Source organism: Myotis brandtii, unplaced genomic scaffold (assembly GCF_000412655.1).
Source record: "Myotis brandtii unplaced genomic scaffold, ASM41265v1 scaffold216, whole genome shotgun sequence".
Taxonomy (NCBI): domain Eukaryota; kingdom Metazoa; phylum Chordata; class Mammalia; order Chiroptera; family Vespertilionidae; genus Myotis; species Myotis brandtii.
The window spans coordinates 1152529-1180311 of NW_005358092.1; the positions used below are offsets into that span (position 1 = coordinate 1152529).

A 27783-nucleotide genomic window follows, 5' to 3' on the forward strand; every position below is an offset into this window, starting at 1 on the left:
GGCCAGGGAGAGGTCAATGGGGGAAAAGGAGACATGTAATACTAGACTAAGTGTTAGGGAAAAAATAACATATACAAAGCAGGACATTTTAGTGTTGGGTATTTGTTTACTGAGGCCATTTCCTTGGTCACCCATTAATACTTATATAAATAGGTCTGAAAGAGTAATAATTAGTATCAAGGCTGCAAAAACCTAAGTCTCAAGTTGTAGCAAGATTGAAAAAATGAATGAGTAGATAAGCCACAGGACTAGACAGGCTAAGAATTCCTGGAATACATCATAGGATAGGTGCCGACTTCCTCATCACATGGACTTGGTGTCAATCACTGTCAATTCTGTGCTCAAGTCCCTGCTCCAAATGTAAAGTTGGGACAAAAACATTCAGCTGCCCAAAGCAATAGATCTTGACAAATAGTGCTTTAAATTCTTCCCCCAACTACCGTTTTCAGCAGTTGTAACATTAACCAATTAAAAGAAGTTGCCTGAAATGCAGAATTCATGTTTTTGGGTTTTATTATTTTGTAGCCATTGTTCTAAGATACAAAAACAAATTAAACATCTAACATAATTCAGCAGGCTAGTTAAACTAAAGGAAATAGTCTGAAAACAAATTTTGGGGAAGAAAAAGTAATTTTAAAATAATATGAGTAGCATGATCCCCAATCAGGAGCTTATCGTTTTGAGCTCATAGCTTTCATTTTGGTGCCCACTGAGGTAAACAACCTATTCTAAGACCACAGGTTATTATTAGACCATTTCATATGTAACTTCTGGGTTTCTTGCTATCTAAATACAATTAATTCATTTTAAGATTTCATCTAAATATTTTTATTGCCAAAAAAAGCTATTTCAAGGCTCTTGACATTTAAAATATATCTGGCTAACATTTACAAAAAGGAAAAGAATTCCCTAAATAATCATCTAGGATGTTTTGCTTTGTTTTAAGCTATAGCACCTACTATCCCTATCTAGAAGGCGTAGGATTGAAGAATTGCTAGCTGTGGATTAACAATCTGCTCAAAAAATTGCTGTTCTTCTGACCCTCCCCCTTCACTCACACCCCACACAGGCTGCATCTATAGTAAAACAGCTGTGGATGGTGTCTGTTACCTATTGAGCAGCATTTTCTCCAGCCGCAGATCAGAGGCATGGCATTCAGTCCTCCACATGGATGCATGAAGACAAAACAGCAGTCACTGTTCATAGGTGTCTAGGTATTAAGTTAGCTCAAGGCTGATCCCCATGATAATCTGGGAGAATTATATTATACCCTGGAACTGTCCTGTTCTAATTCACCTGGCATAAAACATAGTTCCTGAGTTTAAGAAATTTATGAAGAATGCTGGAGAATTATATAGGATGAGAGGGAGAAATTTTTAATGAAAACAATAAACAAACAAATAAAAAAACCTTTAAACCTGCCAAATTGGCAAAGGAAAAAGAAGGAGAAGAGAATAATACTCAGTGATTCACCCTGCTATACTACAGTAGAATTTCTAAATGAACAGGAAACCTCTTTGGCTAGCCTTATTTCCCAGTCACATCTGGGGATTAATCTCAGAGCCTGTGAGCAAGTTAACGGGAGGACCATTACTAAGCTCCAGGCTGCCCAGCACCACACAGAGCTCCTTACCTGAACCTCCGTGCAGAATCCTGTTGCACCAAGGCAGGCGCCATTGCCACTTCATCTAAGAAGGGGCAGCCCTGGCTGGTGTGGTTCAGTTTACGTGTCTGATTCCCAGTTGGGGTGAATATGGGAGGCAACTGATTGGTGTTCCTCTCTCACATCAATGTTTCTCTCTCTCTCTCTCTCTCTCTCTCCCTCCCTCCTTCCATCCCTCCCTCCCTCCTCCCTGCTTCCCCTCTCTCTAAAATCAGTAAAACACATCATTGGGTGAGGATTAAGAAAAAAAGAAGGGGCAAATGGGTGACACCTGTGCCCCACCAAACTTCTTCCTGGTTATCCTTACATAAAATGGCTCTTGGATTTTAATCGTCAAACTCCACCCCTCCCCCCCTCCTCCCTGCTTCCCCTCTCTCTAAAATCAGTAAAACACATCATTGGGTGAGGATTAAGAAAAAAAGAAGGGGCAAATGGGTGACACCTGTGCCCCACCAAACTTCTTCCTGGTTATCCTTACATAAAATGGCTCTTGGATTTTAATCGTCAAACTCCATAAGCTTCAAAGATCTCTCAGCCAGATGACCTTTGGTTGACATTTATATAGAAAACTTAAGTCCCCAAACTCAGTATATTTAACAGAACCACAAGTAGAAAACATCTCTAATGAAAACTCCAAAACAAGTGGGGAAAAGGTTAAAATCATATGGCATTTTAAAAGCCTGTCAAGTTGCAAGGGATGTGCAGAGGCGATGGCAAACACTACCTTTGAAGGTGATGGCAAAGAAAGAAAGACTCTTATATAAACTGGCCCCACACAAAGACATGCACGGAGATAAGCAGGAGGGTGAGCAAAGCTCTACTGTGTAATTTTCCCATCCAGAAGCACTCCTGCCCCTCAGAGCACTGAACTCGGCCTCCTTGTTAGGGAGACCTTGCAGCAGCACCCAGGCCCATCTAACAGCGCCCAAGCCAAACTGTGGCCCCAAACTCCCCCAGAATTGTCCCAGCACCATCCTGGCACAAAGGAGGCACCGGGAGAGCCTGCTGACTGACAAGTTCCAAGCAACACGTCATTATGTTTCCTTCAGGGAGGTTGTGGGGGTTGCGGCACTGTTCTGGGGTTCCTAAGGGAGAAATCTGACTCCGGACTCAGTATCAGAAATAACTCATTGTCTCCTGAGCAGAATTTTTCTCCTCTAACGAACACTAATTCTCCTGACAAATCATGCCTTCTTTTTGCTTTGGTTGCTTAAAGGGTCTGAGACAAGTATATTTTCATTGACCTCTGATTGTCTTACTTTTTCTAACTCTTATTTTCTTTTGTCCTCTTTTTTTCTCAACTATTTTCAACTGTAACATACTATTCCTTGTTGATATGTAATAATATGCATAAATAATTCTTTCACAAAAAGACTATAGTGAAATAAAAGGACAGAAATAAAAACCCAGCATAAATTAGGCCTCATTTGCTAACAAATCTGGTTCAAAGCTACATTTTCTAACTCATCTCACACTGTCTTTGCTTACTTATAGAAAGCACAAATTCTTCTATAGAACCCATCTCCAAAAGTTGATAACTTACTAAAAGTTCTTTTTAAAATTAGAAGAGGTTTTGCCCTAGCCAGTTGCTAAGTGGTTAGAGCATCAGCCCGTGGACTGAAGGATCCCAGGTTTGATTCGGGTCAAGGGCACGTACCTTGGTTTGCAGGTTCCCCGACACTGGTCGGGGTGCATGCAGGAGGCAACCAATCGATGTGTCTCTGTCACATCAATGTTTCTCTCTGTCTCTCCCTCTCCCTTCCACTCTCTCTAAAAATCAATGGAAAAATATCCTCGGGTGAGGATTAACAAACAAAAAAAATCAAAACAAAAAAAAAGAGGTTTTTAGAAGTGGGCTTCTTTCTTAAACATTTACTGGACTTTTCTAGGTTGCAAACCTCGTAGCCACGAAGAATTGCAGGACGCCCTAGAGATAGTCACTGATTGAAGATTTTAAAACAAAACTGTGACTCTGAAAAGTAAAAAATATAGCAAATCAATGAAAACAAAGAATTAAAACTCATCATATTTCTCTTTAAGAGGCAATACACCAAAATGTTAATAGTTATCTTCTTTGGGCTTTAAGAATAAGGACAATTTGCCCGGCTGGTGTGTCTCAATGATTGAGTGTCTACCTATGATCCAGGAGGTCACGGTTCAATTCCCAGTTAGGGCACATGCCTGGGTTGCAGGCTCAATCCCCAGTGGGAGCCGAGCAGGAGGCAGCCAATCAATGTTTCTCCCTTATTATTGACTAGAGGCCCAGTGCACGAAATTTGTACACGGGGGCGGAGGGGTCCCTCAGCCAGGCCTGCACCCTCTCCAATCCGGGACCCCTTGGGGGATGTCTGACTTCTGGTTTAGGCCCGATCCCACAGGCAGTCAGAGATCCCTCTCGAAATCCGGGAAAGCTGGCTCCTAACCCCTCACCTGCCTGCCAGCCTGATGCCCCTAAGTGCTCCCCTGCTGGCCTGATCATCCCTAACCACCTCTGCCTGAGGGCCTCATTGCCCCCTAACTGCTCCCCTGCCAACCTGATCACCCCCTAACTGCTCTCCCCTGCCAGCCTGATTTCCCCCTAACTGCCCCCCCTGCTAGCCCGATTGCCCCCTAACTGCTCTCCCCTGCCAGCCTGATTGCCCCCTAACTGCTCTCCCCTGTCAGCCTGATCACCCCTAACCGCCTCTGCCATGGCCCCTGCCACCGTGGCTTTGTCCTGAAGGATGTCTGGAAGATGTCCGATCTAATTAGTATTTTACCCTTTTATTAGTATAGATGTTTCTATCTCTCTCACCCTCTCCCTTCCTCTCTGAAATCAATAAATATATTTTTTTAAAAGAAAATAGACAGTTTGTCTTTGTTCCTATTCATGCTCTCCTGTTTTCTAAAATGAACACATTTTATTATTAGAAAAAGATTAAAATAGGAAGGGTTGTTTTGTTTACTATTATATCTTATTTTTAATGCCCTCTTAACATTGAATTAACAAATTAAGGCTGCTTATCATCAACATGTAGTATTCTGATTCTAAATTGGAGGTTGCCCAATAGCGCAGAATCCTTTGGGAAATTATAAAGATTCTAGAGTGTCCACTTTTTTATAATTGGTCTCACTTCTCTCCAAAGCGGAGTCCACACTCCTGCAACCTCTATCCCTACTTATTCTTTGGAGTTCAGATAGAGCAGAACCAGCCTTTAACATCTTTTCTTTAAAATTCATTGTAATTCTGACTCTAATCCTATTTAATAGTGAGGTTTCCACCATCAGGAATCATTCAGAAATGCTAAATGCAATCTCTGACAATACCAGGAAAAGTTTCATTTGAAAGCAGTCAGATTGATTTTATTTACACTGATTTCCTGAAAGTACCACAGCTTCAAAAGCTTTGACAACTGATTTTATAGGGCTTTGATCTATTGGGGGGAAAGGCCCATCAGATTTCGTAGCATAAATATATCTTTGAGAGGAAAAAACAATATGTAAACAGCTTAGGTTTTTGTTAAAGTTAAAGCAGTTATTAGCAGCAATGTGAACATAGTCAAAATATTGTTCTGAACCCACCAAATGCCTAATTCTGAACCTGACTGTAAGATCATGGGCACAACTGCCAAGTCAAGTTATTACACCTTGCCTTAAGGCAAATTTGAAATCTCTAGCTCTGAGATCAAGTTTCATGGCCACAAACCAATAAAAAGATAGCCAACTATTTCAACTTAGTACATGATCTTTTTTCAATTGTGCAAACTTTTAGCCTATAATTTAGAGGAAGACTACATAAGATTCTGTTCCAATGCTAGTTCCAAAAATTGTCTACATTACATTTCCCTTATGCAGAGCTCTTGACCAGCAGAGACACAATTCAATAGAATAAAAAAACTTCACGTTGCCGAAACCGGTTTGGCTCAGTGGATAGAGCGTTGGCCTGCGGACTGGAGGGTCCCAGGTTCGATTCCGGTCAAGGGCATGTACCTGGGTTGCGGGCACATCCCCAGTGGGAGATGTGCAGGAGGCAACTGATCAATGTTTCTCTCTCATCAATGTTTCTAACTCTCTATCTCTCTTCCTTCCTCTCTGTAAAAAATCAATAAAATATATTTAAAAAAAAAAAAAAAAAAACTTCACGTTTTCAGTGGGGGAAAACCCACAAGATCCATTAACTGTGCAAACGGGGCTCAAAAGGAACAGAAAGTCCAACCCAACAGAAAACCAACTCTGTTGGGCCATCAATTTTGGTGGCATTCACACCAGAGAAGAACTACAAGCTTGAGGTTAGATCAACGGTTCTCAACCTGTGAGTCGCGACCCCTTTGGGGGTCGAACAACCCTTTCACAGGGGTTGCCTAAGACCATCGGAAAACATATATAATTACATATTGTTTTTGTGATTAATCACTATGCTTTAATTATGTTCAATTTGTAACAATGAAAATACATCCTGCATATCAGATATTTACATTATAATTCATAACAGTAGCAAAATTACAGTTATGAAGTAGCAACGAAAATAATTTTATGGTTGGGGGTCACCACAACATGAGGAACTATATTAAAGGGTCGCGGCATTAGGAAGGTTGAGAACCATTGGGTTAGATGCTTCCAAAATAAAAATCCTAATACAGAGATCATGTTGATAAAACAAAACTTAAACTGGACTGGCTTTCTCTCCCAGCAGACGCAGCACACACACATCACTTAACAGACTGCATAAAGATTTTCTATGGCCAGAAACTCCTGCAGTGCAGATGCCTTCTGCTGCTGTCACTGCCCAGTATAATGTGTCTATCAGGCTCCAGCAGATTAATACACAGGAACCCCAAAGTGCCCCAGAATGTGTGTCCCAAGAAGAGTATTTTGGATCCAAAAACGGTCCTTTAGCTCCTTCTCCCCCAAACTCCCATCCTTGCCCAGGGATGAGGCAACATGGGAAGTAAAATGCTACACAAGCCACGCTTGGGTCAACAAGGGACGTGCCGGTACCAATAGGACATGTCCATCACATTGGAAAGAGTAGAGTGTGCATGCAGTAAACCTGTATGTTCTCATGCCTTCTAGTGAAAACCTGGAATCAGAGACAAGTGAACAAAAGGAACAGGGCAGAGGGCTGGTACTTTTGGAGAAAATAACAAAGGATAGTCATTTTAACTCTATGATGTGGCAGCTGATACAGATTTTTTTTTTAAGTATCCATTAGAAAAAGAATCTTGTGGTTCTTGTCACTAATTGGGTGGCGAGCCCAGGTGTAGGCCTAATAATTGACTTGCGGTGACCAGTAAGTGTCCTGAATGCTACTCAGGAACAAAGATCCCCAGTCTGAACCACTTCTGATGTGGTCCTTCTCAGCCTGACATAAGAAAAACTTACATGAAGCAGGGATTAAGCACACTTCCCCTTCCACTACTGCTAAGCACATGCCTTCTAATATCTGATATAGTTCTGTGTGGAACTAAGCATTTCAGCCAAAACACAAGAATCAAGTATATGTACCCTATACTTTCACATATGCCAGTAACACTTTAAAAACAGATCAGAAACAATGTGAATTGCAGGACCCTCCTGTGATTTTCAGTGAAAGCCCATACCACTCTCTCCTCTTCTCCATCCCCATGTACACCCAAGTCAAGGAATAGCATATGGAAATATGCCTTTTCCATGCAACAACTCACCTCCCACAGGTAAGATCAAAAGGAAAAGGGAATTAGAAGTAATACTCCACACAAATTTAGATTCCTCCAAAACTGAAAAAATACATGAGGAGTCTCACTAAAGCTGCCTATGTTCCATTCCACAAAGAGCCAAGGAAACCCAGTGTTTAGTGAATCTTTTTAGATAACAAGAGTACTGGAGAACTCTGATCACAAACCGAACCTGTCATCTAGTTTGTTGGGGGGGGGGGGGTATATTTAGAAAAAAACAAGGGCATTAGGCTCCATGAAAGAACATTTACCACTTAAGAATGCATGAGTCACTCGGCCAGTGTGGCTCAGTGGTTGAGCATCAACCTATGAACCAGGAGGTCACAGTTCGATTCCTGGTCAGGGCACATGCCCAGGTTGTGGGCTCCATCCCCAGTGTGGGGTGTGCAGGAGGCAGCCAATCAATGATTCTCACTCATCGTTGATGTTTCTATCTCTCTCTCCCTCTCCCTTCCTCTCTGAAATCAATAAAAATATTATATACTGTATATACTAGAGGCCTGATGCATGAAATTCGTGTTAGAGTAGGCCTTCCTTCCCCGGGCTGCTGTCACCGGCTTCCCTCTGGCACCCGGGACCCTGGCTTCCTTTGCAGCCCCAGCTTCATCTGGTCTAATTAGCATATTCTGCTTGTATTATTATAGATTATTATTATAAATATATATTTTTTAAAAGAATGCATGAGTCCCCAGAAGTCCACTTAGTTACCCATCCTGAGAAAACTGTTCTGGGAGTATTTCCTTTTGAGAATTGTGAACATGGTCAGGTCACCCACAGAAAAAGGTGACAGGAAGGAGATGAGTCGGCTATAGTGCTTGCTGGTCTTCACAGGGACATCCCTTTGGCTCCCAGCTGGGATGAACCTGCCCAGGAGCTCCATTCACAAATATGTGACCAGATACAGCTCTAGGATTTGGCTAGGAACCAGCAAAGCCCCCAAGCTGTCCCCTGGCTGTGAGTGCCATAGCATGGGGACACACAAGGGTCCCAGAGGTTAATTAGCAAAGGAACCTCAAGTGCCTAGTGATGTTGGCTGTGCAAGTCCTATGGGTCCTTCATGCACAAAACAAGCCCCAGAGCTTAAACAAAATGTGCTATATCAATACAATTGGATATTATTCAGCCATAAATACAGGAATGGTGATCTATTCAAGCTACAACATGAATGAACCTTGAAAACATTATGCTAACTAAAGCCAGACACATATTATATGGTTCAATTTATAGAAAATGTCCAAAATAGGCAAATCCATAGCAATAGAAAGTAGGTTAGTGATTGCTAGGGGGCTGAAGAAAGCCCAAATGGGGTTACTTTGGAGGATGAAAAAAATATTCTGGACTTAGATAGTGGTGACAGTTGCATAACTTTGTGAATATATTAAAACCTGAATTGCACAGTTTAAAAGAATGAATTTAATGTATGCAATCTGTAGCTCAATAAAAAATAAAATAATCATGAATTTTACTGTATGCAGGATATATTTCAGTAAAGACTTAAAATTTTAAAAATATTACCAGCTCATGCTTTATTATGAAGCAACTCATATTAAAGCAAGATTATTACTTAATTAGAAGTAACAAAGATAGTACTAAAGCTGGAGCTCAAATAACCTCAGGTTGTTTTCTAGATTCTGGGGGTGGGGTGAGGGGTACCAATTCCTATTCCATTGTGATTGCATGGGATTTGCGAAATAAAGTTTACCATTAGAACTCATCAATTAAAATCTATTTAGAGAAAACATATAAAATTAACAGTGGTAAGTTTTTCTGATCCAGTCAAAGATTTTTACTATTAAAATAATCAAGAGACAAGTTATATGTGTATTATATATAATTAATATATGGGTATATATAATACATGTATTATATGTGTGTATGTGTATACACACACAATGAATGCCTACTTTGTAAAATACATTTTAGGGAGCAATATGCACTTAAGCAAGGAAAGATAATATTAAGGCTCTACCATAAGCTACTGCCTTATTTCTCTCAGATCATCTCAAACAATCCTCATGTCTAACCATCTTTCATCCCTGAACCCACCACAGTGGTTCCTGCTGCCATCTTCTGAAATTGCTCTTCCCAAGATCGATGACAACCCCTTACCTAGAAAATCCACCATCCACACTTCTGTTCATACAAAACCTCTCTGCAGCATTTGCCCTCAGAATACATCCCCCACTCAAGCAACAACCCGTACTTGGGCTTCTAGGAAGCCCTGGGCCCAGTTACCCTTATAGTTGATATTTTCTTATTTTCTTTCCACACAAGTGGCCCGCTTTGCCCATCCCTTACATGTGAGGTTCCCCACAGTCCCATTTTTTCACCTCCCTTCTCCTGCTGCACATTCACCAGAGGTTATAGCATCCTTTCCGAAGCTAGCCTTGGTCCTAGACCACTCGGGTGGACATGAGCCCACATTTCTAGCTGTTAATTAAACAAATCCACCTGGAAGTCCCACATATCTTTTCAAACTCTCTAAATCTAAACTAAATTATCTCATCACTTAACAAATATTTTATTTTCTGTAGCAGAAACAGTAAACAAAACCCAATGACTATCTAATGGAGTCTGCAATCTAGTCAAGGGGGCAGATAACAAGCAAATGCTTCTACAACATATTCAATATCTACACTAATAAAAGGGTAATATGCTAATTAGACTGGACATCTTCCAGATGACCTTCTGGACGTCCTTCTGGACAAAGCCATGGTGGCAGGGCTGTGGCAGAGATGGTTAGGGACGATCAGGCCGGCAGGGGAGAGCAGTTAGGGGGATCTGGCCAGCAGGGGAGAGCAATTATGGCAATCAGGCTGGCAGGGGAGAGCAGTTAGGGGGATCAGGCTGGCAGGCAGGTGAGCGGTTAGGAGCCAGCAGTCCCGGATTGGAGAGGGTGCAGGCCGGGCTGAGGGAACCCCCTCCCCGTGCACAAATTTTGTGCACCGGGCCTCTAGTAGTAAAGTAAAGGCTAAGGGCATAGAGAGTAACCAAGGAGTTCAATTTTAGATGTGGGAGTCAAGGTGGGTCCTTCTGAGGAAGTGGCACTAAGCAGATAATTGACTGAAATGAGAGAGCAAGCCCAGTTGGAGCATCCATGAAGGAGAGGAGAGCAAGTGTGAAGGCCTAAGACAGGGATATGTCTGGTGTGTCTAAAAGTAGCAAGGAAGCCTGTGTGCCTTGAGTGCAAGTCAAAGAGACTGACAGAATAGGTCAGTTATGACCCTATGGTCTGATCATATAGGATCCTTACCTGTGATTGATTGATTGATTGATTGATTGATTTTGCCGTAATACATTTTAGACTATATATTCTAAGTGAGACTAAAATGCCAAGTTAGTATTTGAGCATAAATACAAAATGATTGGACTAAATCATAAAAGGATCAATCTGGCTACAGACTAGAGAATAAGTATTTGGAGAAGGGAACAAGTTAGGAGACCAGAGCAGACTCTAGCTAAGCAATGATGCTGGCTTGGACCAGAGACATAGTTATAGAGATAGATGGTAAGAACTGCTTATATTCAGAACTAATTTCTAAAGCAAAGTCAGCAGAATTTGCTGATGAAGTAGACGTGGGCTGAAGGAGACTGCACCAAATTTGGGGGCTCCATAACTGGATAAATGGTGGTGCCATTTGGCAAGAAGGAAAGCACATGGGGAAGTGGAATATGTTCAACTTAATATGCCCATGAGACTTCCAAACAGCTCCACATGTTCACAGGCAAATGCATGAAAGTAACTAACATTCTGTGCTGGAGGATCTACAGCAATGAAAATGTGAATATGAAGAAAAATCTTAGAGACTAGTATAGTGTCATATTCCATTTGCTTAGAGCATCACTTTTCTCACAAACTATCCCTCTTTATCATCTCCTTTATCTACAGAAGTACCATACTCTTTCGCTTCTTCCCTGGCAAATTTCAAATATGTATGCTCTCCTGGCTAATTAAATACACAGAACCTGCTTGATGTGACCATGTGGCACCAGAAACTCATAAAAGAACAAATGAAAAGATGAAATAACAGCTGGGTATTGGTGAGAACACAAAAGTAAAGAATATATAAAAAATAACCAAGGGCAATTCTCCAAGAACAAAATGTACATTAGGTAATTAACCACAAATCAAGCAATGAAATTCAGCATCATTTGTGGTTCTGAGGCTTTGCAGCATGGAATAAAATTTATGACTGGAGTTATTAGCATGCAGGAAGCCTCAATTAGATAATTGGAAGCACTCGATTTATAGGAAAGTGGAACACATGAGATGATTCCAGCAACTGGTTAATAAACACTTGACTATGACCTGGGGTAAAGAACAGCCAGCTTGAACTCCTAAAACGTATTACATTTACTTCTGCAGTTTAATATACTGTAATTGACCCTTCTGTTTAGAAGTGCAGTCCTTGCAATAATATCGTCACAGTCAAGAGTCTCAGGTTCCAGTCACAGCTCGGGTTTTTGACAGGTCATTTGGTCTCTATGCATCTCAGTTTCTCAGTTTGAAAGTGAAAGTCAGACTCGGCGATTACTAAGGTTCCTCCAGCTCTGAGAGTCTGTGGCTCTGCTCTCTAAACATGATCACCCCACATGGCAAACACGGGCCAGTCCTCCCACTCACATCACTACATCCACTAACACAAGAGCCACCCTCTTTTGAAAGATTTCCAAACAACCTATGGGAAAATGACAAATCTCATTAGTAATCAAAGAAATACAAATGAAAACAGAGTTATTGAAGAATAAAAATAGAGCAGCCTTCCAGTAAATGAAGAGCCCCTATTCTGAAATGATGACCAGCTTTCCTGTCGGTGACAATGGAGAAAGCCCTCTCCGGGCGGAAAGTCCTTTGCTGCAGGACATGCTCAGCCTGTCAATGCCTGGTGCCTTTGGACAAGTCACAGAACATTTCTGGCCGCTATTTTCTCATTAATTAAAAAAAAAAAGAGTGGATTGAACTCCACACTACAGTTTAGCTTACATCATAATCAGAAACAGTAACTAGATTCACTCAGTTTTTAACCTATATTATCACATCACCAAAGAGGTTGTAAATCTTTTGAAAAATAAGTCTGACTGCAAGTATGAAAGACACTCTCCCCACAATGACTTGATTTATTTATTAGAGTACTTCACATAAAATCAAGCACAAAGATAGATTTTTTTGTTTGTTTTCCAAATTAACAAATTAGTCCATCTGGCATTATGATAGTACACCCATGTGTGCCCTGCCTAGATGCTATGGGGTCCAAGAGAGGACAGGTCGGTGGGTGACCAATTGGCTTTGCTGCTCACCTGTGAGTCTTCAAGTCTACAATTCTCCAGTCCCTAGGCCTCTGCCTCCTTCTTGCCATTTTAACTAGAGGCACTATCCCTAAGGTGGCTCATCTCTGCCTTTTGCTAAGGTCTGAAGGCCTCAAGAAGCCTGAAGGCTCCTCTCATAAGCCCTCCAGCCACCATCTGGTCAGCAATTATGTGGATTCTAAGAAGGTTTGAACTTCACTCTCCTTAAGTGGATTACTCTGGCATCTAATACATTTTGAGTACAGCCTGTGGCTGTGGAAGGCAGATGATCTCTAAACAATAAAATGATGTCTCCATGAGAAATAAAGTTATTGCTTAAAAAGTAAATCCCTTTCATCACCAGTCCCCAAATATTGTGGCTTAAGCTATAGTTTGTTTGTTTTTTATAGTAAACAATCTCTTACTTTTGAATATTGCTTTATGCATGCTAACAGTCGTGCAGAAGTTGTCAGGTAAACTGCTGCCCATCACTGAATAAATGCCTGGTACTCCTGCCCCAGCAGTACCCCTGCACAGAGAGGGTTCATTCACATATTCCAAGCAGCTGAACCCAACCCACACCTGTATCTGCCTTGGGAGTGACCGTCTGTCTCATCCCCACCCTGAGCCTCCTAATTTTCACTTTACAAAGTAGCCTAGATTTTAAATATGACCATTCACAGTGTTCCCTGCAAATGTAGCTAAAAAGAAAAGAAATCTGTATGGTTATTTGGAAAATGATGTAAGAAGAGACAGAATTATAGACAGACAAAAACCCCATTTTATTTGTATAACACAAGGAGAAAAAGGGGTTTGGCAGGAAAATTTCTAGTTCTTTTTATTAAATTTCTTTGAATGCAAAAGAGGGGTTGAAACTCACCCAGCATCCCACCATTTAAAGAAATATAGATATCAGAACTCTCTGTTCTCACTGCACTCCATTTTACATACCTCCTTCCAGTACTTGCCCCTTTTCATACATGTAGGTTTATAAAGATATATATTTATGTCATGAGCTTCATGGTTCCTTCAGTATTTATCTCTTTTTGAAGGTCATGGTTAATGTTTACAAGAACCTGAAATAAAACATTATCTTTCTCTTGAAATCACTTTTTCCATTGACTCTTCCAGGTTATCTATTTTACCATCTCTTTCTTATTTTAGCTTAGCTATTTGCTATGGTATTTGGAATTTTTCATCTTGGACCCTGAGTCCTGAATGTCTAAGATCTTATCTTTTTGTTTTATATTTTGCATGCTTCATAGCAATTTATACATCATTCTCAGAGCAATGTCCATAACCATCTCCTTCCCCTCTCCCCGCAAAGAAAATTAGGTCCAGGCAAATTCCTTTTCTGCAAATAGACACTATCACTAAGCCTGCAGACTTTATGTCAATACTTCAGTAGACAGAATGTATCATCACAGAGAAGGGATGAAAGCCAGTCTGCTGCTCTAGCCAGCAGTGTTATTTACAGAAATCCTTGTTTGCAGAAAAAGAGAACTTTATAAGAAGATAAATAAAATTTTCAAAAGAGAAAAGGATAACAGGGAACAGAAAAATAAAGACCATTTTCAAATAATTTCATAAGGTGATATATGAGTTGGCAAACTGTAATTGAAGGCAAAATCAAGCATGACAACAATGCTTTATTTCTCAAAGTATTATTATAATTCTTTACATGTTTGCAGGAAGACCATTTTTTCTATAATTAAGTTGTTCCTTTTGCAACACTCCACAAGAATCAGTACTTTTCTGCTTCTATAATCAGAAAGTTAAATGGTTAGACATAAAATTAGTTTCCTTAAACCAGTGGTTCTCAACCTTCCTAATGCCGCGACCCTTTAATACAGTTCCTCATGTTGTGGTGACCCCCAACCATAAAATTATTTTCGTTGCTACTTCATAACTGTAATTTTGCTACTGTTATGAATCATAATGTAAATATCTGATATGCAGGATGTATTTTCATTGTTACAAATTGAACATAATTAAAGCACAGTGATTAATCACAAAAACAATATGTAATTATATATTCAATATGTGTTTTCCGATGGTCTTAGGCGACCCCTATGAAAGGGTCGTTCGACCCCCAAAGGGGTTGCGACCCACAGGTTGAGAACCGCTGCCTTAAACTATCAAGGAACTGTGAGAGCTGTCCCAAAGCGTTGAGATATGAAGGTTCCTTAATTAAACAGTCTTTTACAATAAAGCCAACATTACTTTGGGAGAGAGGAGTTTAAGGTAATGGCTTAGTATAGATAATCCATAAGTAGAGCTCATTAATAAGACACTAGCACAAACTTTGAGAATTTTTACTGTGCTACATTACAGACCTAGTCCCCAAGTAAATATCCACTGACGGGGGCTGGAAGAAAATGTCCTTCAACAAGATGAACACATCAATGTGAGTGACCCTGACACTCAAAACAGGATCTTTACGGCAGGAGTCTCCATTGCACTGCATCCTGTCCCACCAGAACCAGAAAGACAGACAGGCAGACAGATACTCATTCAGGATCCAGATCAAATGCTTTAACACCAGGGGAAAGAGGGTCCTCTCTACTTCAGTGGAAGTATTTTCTTTGACTACAAGAAACACCAGCTCTGCATCAATAAAATTAAGACAGACTGTACCAACTCTGGCAGCGAAACCCACCTGCATTCAGGCCAGCTCACATCATCTGATACAACAGCACATCTCCGGGAACAGAGTGGCAGAGTGGAGCCTGGCAGCAGTGACAACAGGAGGGTATTAGCAGCCAACACAGAAAGCAGGGCGTGGGGAGAGTCTGTGGAGAGGGCAAGAGGGCCATAAGTTCCAGTCGTGGGACTGTCCCCAGTGGCTGCAAAGGCAGGATGATATAGTCCTACAAATAAAGAGTTCATCTGCCCACTGGAATAGGATGGAAAAAATTCCAAAATTTCATAATCAGGTAGATCTTTAAAGGGATCTAGCTTTTCTCTAGGGGTAACTTTCTCAACTTCAGTGGCCAAAAAATGTTGACCCTCTAGACATCCTTATTGCCTTTGATTCTGTCTGCTCCAGGAGGCAGCCTGAGAGAACTGAGGGACAGTCCGAAGAAGAGGTTGGAAAAATTATTCAATGCTAAAAAGAAATGGGCTATCAAGCCATGGAGAAAACTCATATGCATATTGCTAAGTGAAAGAAGCCAGTGTGAAAAGGCTACATACTGTATGGTTCTAAGCATATGACATTCTGGAAAAGGTAAAACTGGAGATAGTAAAAAGATCAGTGGTTGCCAGGAGCTACAGGAGAGAGAGGGATGAATAGGTGGAGCACAGAGAATTTTAGGGCAGTGAAACTACTCTGTATGATATTCTAATAAAGGACAGATGTCATCATACATTTGTCAAAACCAACAGAATATACAACAGAAAGAACTCTACGTAACTATGGAGTTTGGGTAATAATGAAGTGTCAACATTGGTGCACTGAAGTTGATAGTGGGGAAGGCTGAATAGGGATCTCTCTATACTTTCTTATAAATTTCCTGTGAACTTAAAATTGCTCTAAAAAATAAAGACTATACCAGGGCCAGATTCAAAGCCCAGGCAAAGTTTATGGAGATGGCTGGGAGGAAAGGATAGGGGTTAATGTGGGCCAATTACAAATCATGGGGTCAAAATATTTCTTTTTTTTAAAAACTGTTCTAAGATTAATTCATTCTCTCGAGTGGTTTTGAGAAATAATGTCTATTCCCTTCAAATTGTGAACCATTCCATAACTTTATTTCTTTTTTTTTAAACTGTTCTAAGATTAATTCATTCTCTCGAGTGAATAGTTTTGAGAAATGATGTCTATTCCCTTCAAATTGTGAACCATTCCATAACTCCCCCTTTTTGTGGTTCCCAGAGGTCAGAGACCATGTCTTACACACCTAGGCAGCCCCTCAGCGCCAATGTGATGACTTCTATCCAATATATGTCCAAATTACTCACAGAGGAGGAGACTGCAGTCTTCTTCAGAAATCCATCTAGAGCTTCCCATCCATTACTTCATTGGATCTTTGGAATATAAGTTTTCAATTTAGGATGATGTTTCAGTATTATCATAACTAATTCTAATTGTACTTTCCAAAATACATAAAGTTGGAAGACTCTGACTTTTTACATTTGCTTCCTGGTGAATTTTAACTCTTAATAATGATAAGAGTCTTCATGAAGAGCCGAAACCGGTTTGGCTCAGTGGATAGAGCATCGGCCTGCGGACTGAAAGGTCCCAGGTTTGATTCCGGTCAAGGGCATGTACCTGGGTTGCGGGCACATCCCCAGTAGGAGATGTGCAGGAGGCAGCTGATCGATGTTTCTCTCTCATCGATGTTTCTAACTCTCTATCTCTCTCCCTTCCTCTCTGTAAAAAATCAATAAAATATATTTAAAAAAAAGATATTGTTAAAAAGTCTTCATGAAGAGCATAAAACTTAACTAGCCTTCTCCCTCAAGAGTCTGAGCACAAGGTGAGAAAAAAGCAAAAGCTTAAAGAATGTGTCTCTCTTTCCTGCCCCAGATAGCTCAGCTTCCCTTCCTTGAAGCCCCATGTACTTGGTTTCTTGTTCCCACAAAGTCTTTGTGAGTTAGTCAACTGACCTCTGCTGAAGTGGGACTGAGTCTTGAAGAAGTGTTGGCATTTTCATAGGGAACCTTGAGTCTAAAAGAACAAGGGGAGGCAGCTCAGCCTCTCCTCCAACCACACTGATACCCGATCATGCTATCAGCCTTGTATGGACATCAAGCCTTACCAAAGCTCCTTGGGAAGAATAATATTGCCTCTCTCCACAGGGACCAGTTCCTAACCTATCGGGGTGCAGCCAGGCAAAGAGACCCATAGAAAGAACCAGAATTGCATCTATAAGTGGACAGAAAAATATCATGTCTCACTGATGTTTTCCTTTAATTACTTAAGGATATATGATTTTGAAAGAGTTGTGGGTAGTGAAAATAATTAAGCCTGTCCACAAAGACGGATCTTACTAAGTCCTAAGATGAGAAGAGTTACCACTGAAGAAGGGAGGAAATCAACAGCAGCTGCTCCATTTATATTTTCCTACTCTTGTACGTAGAAAACTTCAGCCTTAATTTGAAAGCAGAACACTGCAATGATTACAGCAATACTAAACTTTCACAACAGTTTGACCACTGCAACCAGAGGGAACTTGAGCCAACAGACAGGTCAAGAGAAGCCAGGTGTATGGGAATGAAAGAGTGACTAAAGGGAAGCGTGGAAGGCGGTGTACCTGCGGATAAACCCCCTTTCCCACAGTTTCCCCAGAACCTTCGCTGCCCAGAACGTGCACTTTGAAGTATTAGTAACTGTCCAGCCTAAAAGAGCACAACAAACTAGTGCACATAATACGATGTCATGACTTTGTATCACATGGTGTTTAGGATTCTACCAATTTATTCAGAACCCAGAAGGTTCGGCCCTAAATCAGCCCTATTGGTTGGTGCGTCTGGCTCTCCAGAAGCAGGATGGAGATGAGCCTGGGCATTGCCCCGGTGCACAGGGAGCGTGGTCCCACTTAGATCTACAGGAGCCCAAAGGAGCAGCCCCAAAGCGAGCAGAGGAGGGTACAGCCTGCTGGAGATCTGAGATACGTGGGAAAGGAAGACAAACTAGGGGGTGGGAGGTGAGGGGAGAAATGAATGAGGGGAGGTAGGTTTTACTGGTAAATGTCTGTGTATTCTAAGTTTAGCTTAATGTAAGGACATCACCAGTCCTTATGTAGTAAATATCATTCTTCTTCAGGACTCCATTTTCTGTACTTTTACCCATATTCCAACAACTTGCCATCCCTCCCCTTGAAGCTGAGCTTTCTGAAAGAGCCGTCTATGTTTTCTCATTAGCTTCTCTCCTCTCCTTGCCTTCTCAGCCACTCAATCGACCCCTGTCCCTAGACGTCCACCGAGCTGCTCTCCTCAAGGTCTCCAACATCCTCTTGCTGCTAAATCAAACCTTTACAGCCCTCATCTTCCTCGATCCCTGGCAGCATCTGATCCTGCTGACGACCCTCTGTGTGAAACATGCCACCCCTATGCATCCGAAAAACCACTCTCTTATTTCCTCCAACTTCTCTGGCCACTTCTCAATAGCATACATAGCTTTCTCCTCCTCTGCCTGTTCCTTAAATGTTGATGTTTAGGAGTGTTCTGTTCAGGACACTTTTTCTCACCTTTCCTCATCCTTCACAAAAGCATCAGTTCCCATGACTACCTGGTAATGACTCTGAATCTCTCACCCTCAGCGACACATCTTAGATCCAACTTTTAGACACTTGCTCCTCATCCTCTCATTTCAAACCAACATGGCAAAAAAACATAAAAGTCATTATCTCCCTCCAAAACCTTGCTCCTCCTCCCAGTTGCCCCAACCAGAAATCTAAGCAGCATGCTTGCCTTTCTTTCTCCTGCACCCCCACATTTGATCCAGTTTCTCCTGTGTGCATCCACTGCCCTCCACCCTCACTGCCACTCCAGGGGAGTCCTGGATTTGCCCTCCCCCCATTCCTCTTTATTAATGCTTTCCTTGATAAAATCACTCTCATCTCCAAGCCATTCTCCACAGTGAAACTAGAGTCAAAGTTCTCCAGTGCAAATCTTATTGTGGCTCTTCTATTAATGCTTTCCTTGATAAAATCACTCTCATCTCAAGCCATTCTCCACAGTGAAACTAGTCAAAGTTCTCCAGTGCAAATCTTATTGTGGCTCTTTAAAGTCCTCCAGAGGATTCTCCATCACACGCAGTTGAAGTTCAAGTAGTTTAAGGAGGCTGAGCTTTCCAGACAGTTGTCTCTCTTCACAAGTGCCAGCCAGACTGGAATACTTCCAGCTCCCTCAAAGGCTCTCAGTCTTGTTAGGTTTCTGTTCATGCTCTTTCCTTTGCCCTGAACAGTCTTGCCACCACAACATCCTTCTTTGCATGACTCAATCTCATTCAGTCTTAGATACTGCTTCCTCCAGGAAGCCTTCTCTGGCCACCATGTCTGGTGCTTTTCACATGTGCTGCCTCTACTTTCCAAGCTGTAGCACTACCTGTTATTCTGTAAAGCCTGTCTACTTGTCTATGTCTTCCACTGGGCCTGAAGTTCAAATCCTAGTCATCAGCATATTCTCACCACATAACACAGTGCCAGGCACATACACTTGGATATTGGATGGAGGAGTAAATGAATGAATGAATTCCTTTCAGCAGCCCCCTTCCATCTCTCCTACTTTCAGAATTTATCTCACCAGTGATAAATAAACCAAATTGATAACTTTCATAAGGATATAGCAATCATGCATATGGGATTTTCCTAACATTCCCAACTTCAAGCTCCTAACTCTTCTGAACCCTCAAACATCAAGTACCATGGTCACAAATGCATCAAGTCAGTAGGCAATATTCCATTAAAATGAATATATGTGAAAAACATTTCCAACCTGGCCAGTGTTACTCAGTGGTTGAGCATCGACCCATGAATCAGGAGGTCGTGGTTTGATTCCTGGTTACGGCACAAGCCTGGGTTGTGGGCTCAATCCCCAGTAGGGGGCACGCAGGAGGCAGCTGATCAATGATTCTCTCTCATCATTGATGTTTCTCTCTCCCTCTCCCTCTCCCTTCCGCTCTGAAATCAATAAAAATATATTTAATTTAATTAATTTATTTATTTATCTATTTATTTATTTCCAGGCCCTAGCTGGTTTTCTCAGTAGTTAGAGCATCAGCCCTCTAAATGAAGAGTCATGGGTTTGATTCTGGTCAAGGGCACGTGCCCTAGTTGCAGGTCCGATCCCTGATCCTGGTCGGGGAACATTTGGGAGGTAACCAATTGATATGTCTCTCACACATCAATATTTCTCTCTCTGTCTCTCTCCCTCCCTTCCACTCTCTCTATAAAAAAACAGTCAATGGAAAAAATATCCTCCCATGAGGGTTTAAAAAAAAAAAAAAAATCCAGGCTATGTGTTCCTGTTGAGTTCTGGGAAATATGGCTGCCACACATCTAGAGGTAACCCCTTCCTATGTGGAAGGATGGCCTGGAATGAAAAATCTGGATGTAGGGAGTTGAAAACTTATTCCAGATCACCTAGTGAGTTCCAGGAAAAGGTGAAGATAAATTTTACAACTCAGCCTGAATTCTATATAGAGCATTTTTTCCATATTTTCTCCAACACAATATGTTGTGCACTTTCACAGCCTGGTTCAACCAGTCTCTTCTAACTCAGTCTTAGTAGCCAAAATGAACTGGTCCATGTAACAAGAGCCATTTACCAAGGAAGCCCCTCTAGATGGGTTCGGGAAAGTTAAAATTCAGAGGACTGTATTTCCACTAGAGTCTTTTTAATTGAGGCCCAGCCTGACTCAGCTACTCCCAACTGAAAGGCAAAGAAACAGTGAGATTAAACCAATAAGTCATATGCTTGTTTTGATACAGACCCAGGAGCCAGCACCATGGCAAACCAGCACAGGAGAGAGAAGCTATTTTTGAAGGACCTTTAAATCACTCCTGTCCTTTCACCCTCAGGGGACTGGGGCCACAAAGCCTGCTTGTGGCTGATACCCAGCTCTCCTACTCATGTCTGCTGCTCTGTTCCCCCAACCAGAAAGCACTTATCACTGTCACTCACAATCTGGCCTAACTAGTATTCATTGCTAAGAAAGAACAGCTCAAAGCAGGAGAATAGCAATGAAGATGTGGTTATTTTGGGAGAAAAAAAGCTTTTGACTGCCACTTAAAGGACACAGAGCCTCCTCACTCCAGCCTGGGCACACGCTCATTAATAACAGTGCTCCCAGCCCTTTTATTCAGATTCGATTTATAACTTGATACTCATAAGCATTTGCTATAGTGTGCCAGGCTGAAATTTTTTGAGAAAATGCCACTTCAATTATGCCACTTATCTGGAGATCCTATTTTTAACACTTCCAGTAAAGAGAAAAACAATCTCTTTTATTTGTGTAACACAAAACCATTTGAAAAGGCTTTTGCATATTTTTCCATTTTTATCTTCACTATTCTGCAATATCAGAAGGGCAAGAATGCATTCAAATTTTACCGACAGAAGCTAAGAACCCTGTGTAATTTCCCAGCTGGGCAGCACGCTCACTGTATGCAGATTCACCTTTGTAGAAACCCAGAGTGCTCGGCAGTTGTTCAATGAATGAATAAAAATTAACAATTAATGATAGATGAGGACTTGATAATAAAGAGAAAGAAACATTAAACAATAAAAACAACCCATCACAGAACCGACATGTATTCAGGGTTGATATGAATTGTGTGGACTTACTGTTGTTGAGATACTGAAATACTTCTGTACCAATTGGTAAAACGCCACTGATCCAGGCCCCTAAGTAGCCCTCCAGGGGAGTGGCCTCCTTGGACCCCCTCCCCTAACCCCCAGAGCCTTCCTGTGAACTAGTGACTGCAAGGTTAGTGTCCCGCTGGCTGAAGCACAGGCAGGAGCACAGGAGGTCCCAGGCCCCCTTCTGCGTTTTGAGGACAGGAACCTGTGCTGCCTGCTGGCTGGTGCTGACTGGCTCATATATACCCACCCCACCTCTGTGGGTCACTGAACAGAACCATAATGGATGTTCATTATGATGATCCTTTGTCATCAAGGGAGGGTGTGCTGATGTTCAAAATCCTCTGTTTAAAAAAGTGAAGAAATGCAGAATTCATTTTAGAGAGTGTTTTTTGAACATGATTTAAAGAAACAACAGTCTGGCATTTGGAGAGATACACTGTAGTTATCTGGATAAGTCATGTATGTGGATCACTGTTCCTCAGAAGTGCCAAGAAATCAGCAGTGACCTTACATGCTGGTGGGTCTGCAGATGTGCTCACAGACCAGCAGAGCAGCACCGGGGGATTTGTTAGAAATACAAAATCTCGGCTCCACCGCAGACCTACTAAATCTGAACCTCTGAAGGTGGGGCACCGCCATCTTCATTTTAACAAACCTCCCATTGCCTCTGGTGCTTGCTTCAGTCTGAGAACCACTGCTCTACACCAGGAGTTCCCGGGGTGAGGGGAGGGAGCTGGTTAAACATGCAGATTAGAGAGCCCCGACCTGTCCTGTCTCTCTATGACTTGGCCAGTCTACAGATTGGCATGTGGTGACCATTGCTGTAAATTGTAGCAGAGGTAAAGACTAATAACAGTAATAATGTTTTATTATACATATCGATGCACATGGGGACAACCCTGGGGCTTATAATGCCTGTCTCCTGTCTTCTTTCTTTCCACATTCATTACTTCAATTAAAGACTCTTTACTAGTATAATAGCATTACTTTACCTTGTGAGTTTTCGTGATCATTCCCACCCCGGTTAGAATGATACTCTTCTCCTTGTCACAACTCAACCTCACCCTCATCCTTTAATAAAATTTACCATATTATATGGAAATAATCCTATAAAGATCTTCCTCCTCTCCTAAGTTCCTCAAGAACAAGAACCAAGTTACATTCAAATTTGTATTTCCAGGACTTTTAGCTCAGAAATTTCAGTCAACAATGTTTATTGAGCAGCTACTGTATGCCAAACACTAGGGACACAATAATGAAGCAGAGAAGACTAGACCTACGGCCTACAGTGGTGACAACCAGATAATCCTATACATGGAAGTATAATGACTAATTACAAAGGAAAATTCCAGGAGGTTGTAAAAAAGATTCCCTCCCAACTGTTATGCACTAAATGTTTTGTGCCCCACCCCCCATCCCCACCCCACTCCCCATATGATGGTATTTGGAAGGTAATTTGGTTTTAGATGAGGTCATGAGGGTGGGCCCCAGATGATGGGATTAGTGTCCTTATGAGAAGAAGGGAGACCAGAGCCCCCTTCCCTCTCCACCAAGTGAGAACTGTGACAAATAAATGTCTATTGTTTAATCCAAACAGTCTATGGAATTTTGTCAAGCAGCCCAAGCTGACTAATGAACACCAATGAAGACGAAATCTGTTCCCAGAAGTGGGATACTGCAAGTTGGAGTACTGAAATGGGGAATGTGAGCTGAGTTGAGGTGGATGAGGAACAGTGAGGACCCCTCTCACGCACACACATGCACAATTAGGAAACTGCAATCATCGTTCCATGACAGCAAAGCAAGCAGGTTGAAAGGTGCCTGTGCATCTCAGTATTTTGAACACATGTTCATACAGTCTTAAAAAATATCATGACATTGATGGTAGAGTCTTCTAGTGGACTTTAGTAAGGGCCTGTAAGAAAGAAACAGCTGATGTGGCTCAGTTGGTTGGAGCATTATCCCATGCACCATAAGGTCACTGGTTCAATTCCTGGTCAGGGCACATGCCCAGGTTGCAGATTTGATCCCTGGTTGGGGTGCATAGGGAAGGCAGCCAATCGATTTTTTTTCTCTCTCCCCCTCTCCCTTCCTCTCTCTCAAAAAAATAAATAAATAAAAACATATATATTTTTTAAAAATACACACTCTTTTTTTTCTCAGCTGCCTGGTCAAAAAGCAGAAAGGAAAGGAAAGGAAATGCAGAATTGGGTGAGGCAGCTTTCCAACAATGGCTCAGAGTCTTTCTTAAAAAAGCCAAATTTGCAGCCCCAAGATGAAGTCAGTAGGAACAAAGATTGGGAAGATAAAGATAATAATGTGTCCAAGAGCACCCTCATGGCTACAGGCTACCTGTGGTCAAGGGTAAATCGGCCCCATGTTACTTGATAGATGTCCAGGCAAAGATAAGCCACAGAGCCAAAGGTGAGGATGACAAGCAGAGCACTATGGCCTCTTTCTAAAATACTGGCTCCCGCCCTAGCCGGTTTGGCTCAGTGGATAGAGTGTAGACCCGAGGACTGAAGAGTTGTGGGTTTTGATTCCGGTTGTGGGTCGGGGGCATGTGCCTCGGTTGCAGGCGGGAGGCAACCAATCGATGTATCTCTCTCAGATCAATGTTTCTCTCTGTATCTCCCCCTCCTTTCTACTCTCTCTAAAAATCAGTGGGAAATATCCTCGGGTGAGGATTGGGAGAAGAAAATTAAAAATAAAATACTGGCTCCCTCTGGCTGGAAACAAGATCTCAAGTAACAAGCCCTGGAGTGGACAGATCATGTCCATGGACATCAGTGGTCCACTGAGGGGTGGCCAAAAGAAATGGCAGCCTCACAAGCCTTGATCTGACTGACCTATGTCAGCCACCTAGGCAGCAACAGATTTCCCTAACCTCCTGCTTTGTCCTCTGCCGTTCTGAGTGGGTTTCCCCTCAGGCTCAGGGGCCACAGCTTGGACCTGGGGTAAGTTCGCTGCATCCTCCTCAGACGTGGATTTTCTTTTGTCTTGCTTTTTATTTTGCTTCTTTTTTATTTTTCTAGTATTATATTAGTTCTAGATGTACAACACAGTGACTAAACATTTATATACATTACAAAGGGACCACCACGTAACTCTAGTAACCATTAGTCACCATACATACCAGTAGTTATTATGATTTTATTGACTCTATTCCCTATGCTGTATGTTACATCTCCATGACATTTTATAACTGGAAGTTTGTACTTCTTAACACCTTCCCCTTTTACACCCATCCCCCACCTCCCCTCTAAAAACCATCAGTTTTTTCTCTGTATCTATGAGTTTGTTTCTATTTTGTTTGTTCATTTGTTTTGTTTTTTTAGATTTCATATATAAGTCAAATCATATGGTATTTGCCTTCCTCTGTCTGACTTATTTCACTTAACATAATATTCTCTAGGTCTATCTATGTTGTCACAAACAACAAGATTTCATTCTTTTTCATGGCTGTGTAATATTCCATTGTGTTTATGTTCTTTATCCATTGATGGATACCTAGATTGCTTCCATATTGCTTCTTTTTTTTTTGTTCTTTATTGGTGGGATCTTTTGTTTTCTATTATAAAATAAAGCAGATACTGAAAATTGCACAAAGCAAATATATGGCTTAATGAATTATCCTAATGCAACACCCCTATTGACACCTGCCTGGAGGCCAACCTACCTGCATCACCAATAATCTCTAAAAAGCTGCCCTCCCCCTGGACTGGTTCCCCCTTACTCTCAGTCTGTCTATAGCCAGACAGGGATATCTAATTACACTATAGAGGACAAGCCCACCTATGTGCTGTACAGGAGACCTAGAAAACCCAAACCAGCTATTAGAATCCTTCCAACCTGTTTTTAAGATGCACTTATAAGGTGATGACATTTACACTGACCATTCACTTATTTGACAACAACCAAAACAATAAAAATTGTAGTTATAAAGTAACCATTAAAAGTCAGGCACTATGCATATTGTCTAGTTCCTCTCAATGACTGTGAGGCAGTATTCACATCTTTTATAAGTTGGTGGACTGAGTCTGAAAAGTTTTATCATTTTTCCAAGTGTCTGGTATTTCAACCTCAGTCTTCCTGATGTAGAAAGAAGCCTAGACTCTTCCCAATTACCCCACTGCCTTCTGTTAGTGAAAGGTAGTGGAATATGCCACCCCAAAATATGCCTCTTTGGCATAAGGATTATTTTGAGCTGATTATTGTGAGAAACTGCAGAGATAGGACAAGCGCTGAAAACAGAGTAGAAATTACCCTTTTGTAAGTTAGATTTACATTAGAAAGAGGGCCTGTACCAGGCACAGATCATTTCTTCATCTAGGAGGCTTATCTATGGCAGAGCAATTTTCCCTTTCTCACCTTCCCATGAACTGCCTTCACACACTCTCTTGAAGCCCCAAACCTAGACCTAACCCTTTCCTTGGCTCAGTGTATCAATCATCTGTCTGCCTTTTGAGTCTCCTATCTTTGTGGGGCTCCTATACATACATACATTAATTAAATTTACAATAATTAAATTTTTTATTAAAAGGGCATCCTCAGCCAAGAACCTAGAAAGATATAAGGAAACATTTTTAGATGAGACATGAAGGATGTCTACTGAGGTCCTGCCACTCAGACCTGTTTGCACTATTTTAGCTCCTGCTAAAATATGCAGTTTGAGGTTCATGGTTACTCACCACTGCTCTGAGAAATCCTCAACAGCTTTCTAGGCAGAACCACCTCAGTGAGATTTTCTCAGGTTATTTAGTGCCTCAGTTCCAAGCACAGAATGAGCCTGTTCTCTTTATTTCCAATGCTAATAAACTGGGAGAACGTCCCCCTAAGGGTCCAGAGAGAATCCTATATTTACAGAACCAGCCGAGAAGTCATGAGGTGCCAAGAGATGTGCTCTGTGGGAGAAATCAAAGTAGAAAAAGAAGCCTTGGCCGGTTTGGCTCAGTGGATAGAGTGTCGGCCTGCAGACTGAAAGGTCCCAGGTTCGATTCCGGTCAAGGGCATGTACCTTGGTTGCGGGCACATCCCCAGTAGGAGGTGTGCAGGAGGCAGCTGATTGATGTTTCTCTCCCATCAATGTTTCTAACTCTCTATCCCTCTCCCCTCCTCTCTGTAAAAAATCAATAAAATATATATATTTTTAAAAGTAGAAAAAGAAAAAAGACACCATTAAATTGTTTCAGACTCTGAAGTTTATGGGGGGGGGGGTCCCATCTTTCAGGCTAGTGATGAGAGAAAATGACAATTTGGATTCCAAGAGGAAATACTATCCCTATTAATGATCAAACTACTACTCGGCTTAGCATATTTTGGTTAAGAAGTGCAAGTCTGCGATGGGTGCCAAGTCAGCCTGCCCCCATGGCTCCTCCAGGGAGCAGGATGGGGCATGAAGGCTAGGTAGCAGAGCTCTGCAAAATCACTGTATTCCTCTAGCTTTCCCAAAGCACCTTAACCAGGTAGAAAAATGATTTTGGTTCACAGGAAGAGGCAAATTCTCCCATGCATTTCCTGATGTGTGTAGAATTTGTAAAACTCTTTCAAAATTAAACCTACTATGATTGTTGTTTGCCTTTCCAAAGACATTTATATCCATACTAGTGACCCTTCGCACGAAATCACGCGACTGGGACCCCTCCCCCCGCCATGGAACCGACCCAAGTCCTGGAGTCCTGCCCCCATGGCGCATGCGTGGCTGCAGAAACCCTGGCAGAAGCTGTGCGAAGCGGACGCCAGGACCCCCGCGATGCAAGCGTGCGGGGCCGTGGGAACCCCAGCAGAGGCCACACAAAGTGGCCACCAGGACCCCCGCACCCCCACGGG

General features: G+C 41.8%; 1 protein-coding gene across 3 annotated transcripts in view; it reads right to left on the reverse strand.

Annotated features, from left to right (window-relative positions):
• ATP8A2 (ATPase, aminophospholipid transporter, class I, type 8A, member 2) overlaps nucleotides 1-27783 on the reverse strand; it is a 651371-nt gene that overhangs the window by 606754 nt on the left and 16834 nt on the right. Inside the window, exon 1 of one of the 3 annotated variants that reach the window (XM_014539416.1) lies at nucleotides 1111-1228. The exons of 1 other annotated variant lie outside the window; for it this stretch is intronic. In XM_014539416.1, coding sequence (XP_014394902.1) covers nucleotides 1111-1204 — 94 coding nt within the window. In that variant the 5' untranslated portion in view covers nucleotides 1205-1228. Of the gene's footprint in view, nucleotides 1-1110; nucleotides 1229-27783 lie in introns of those variants that run through there. One more of the 3 variants, XM_014539418.1, reaches the window with a different exon arrangement.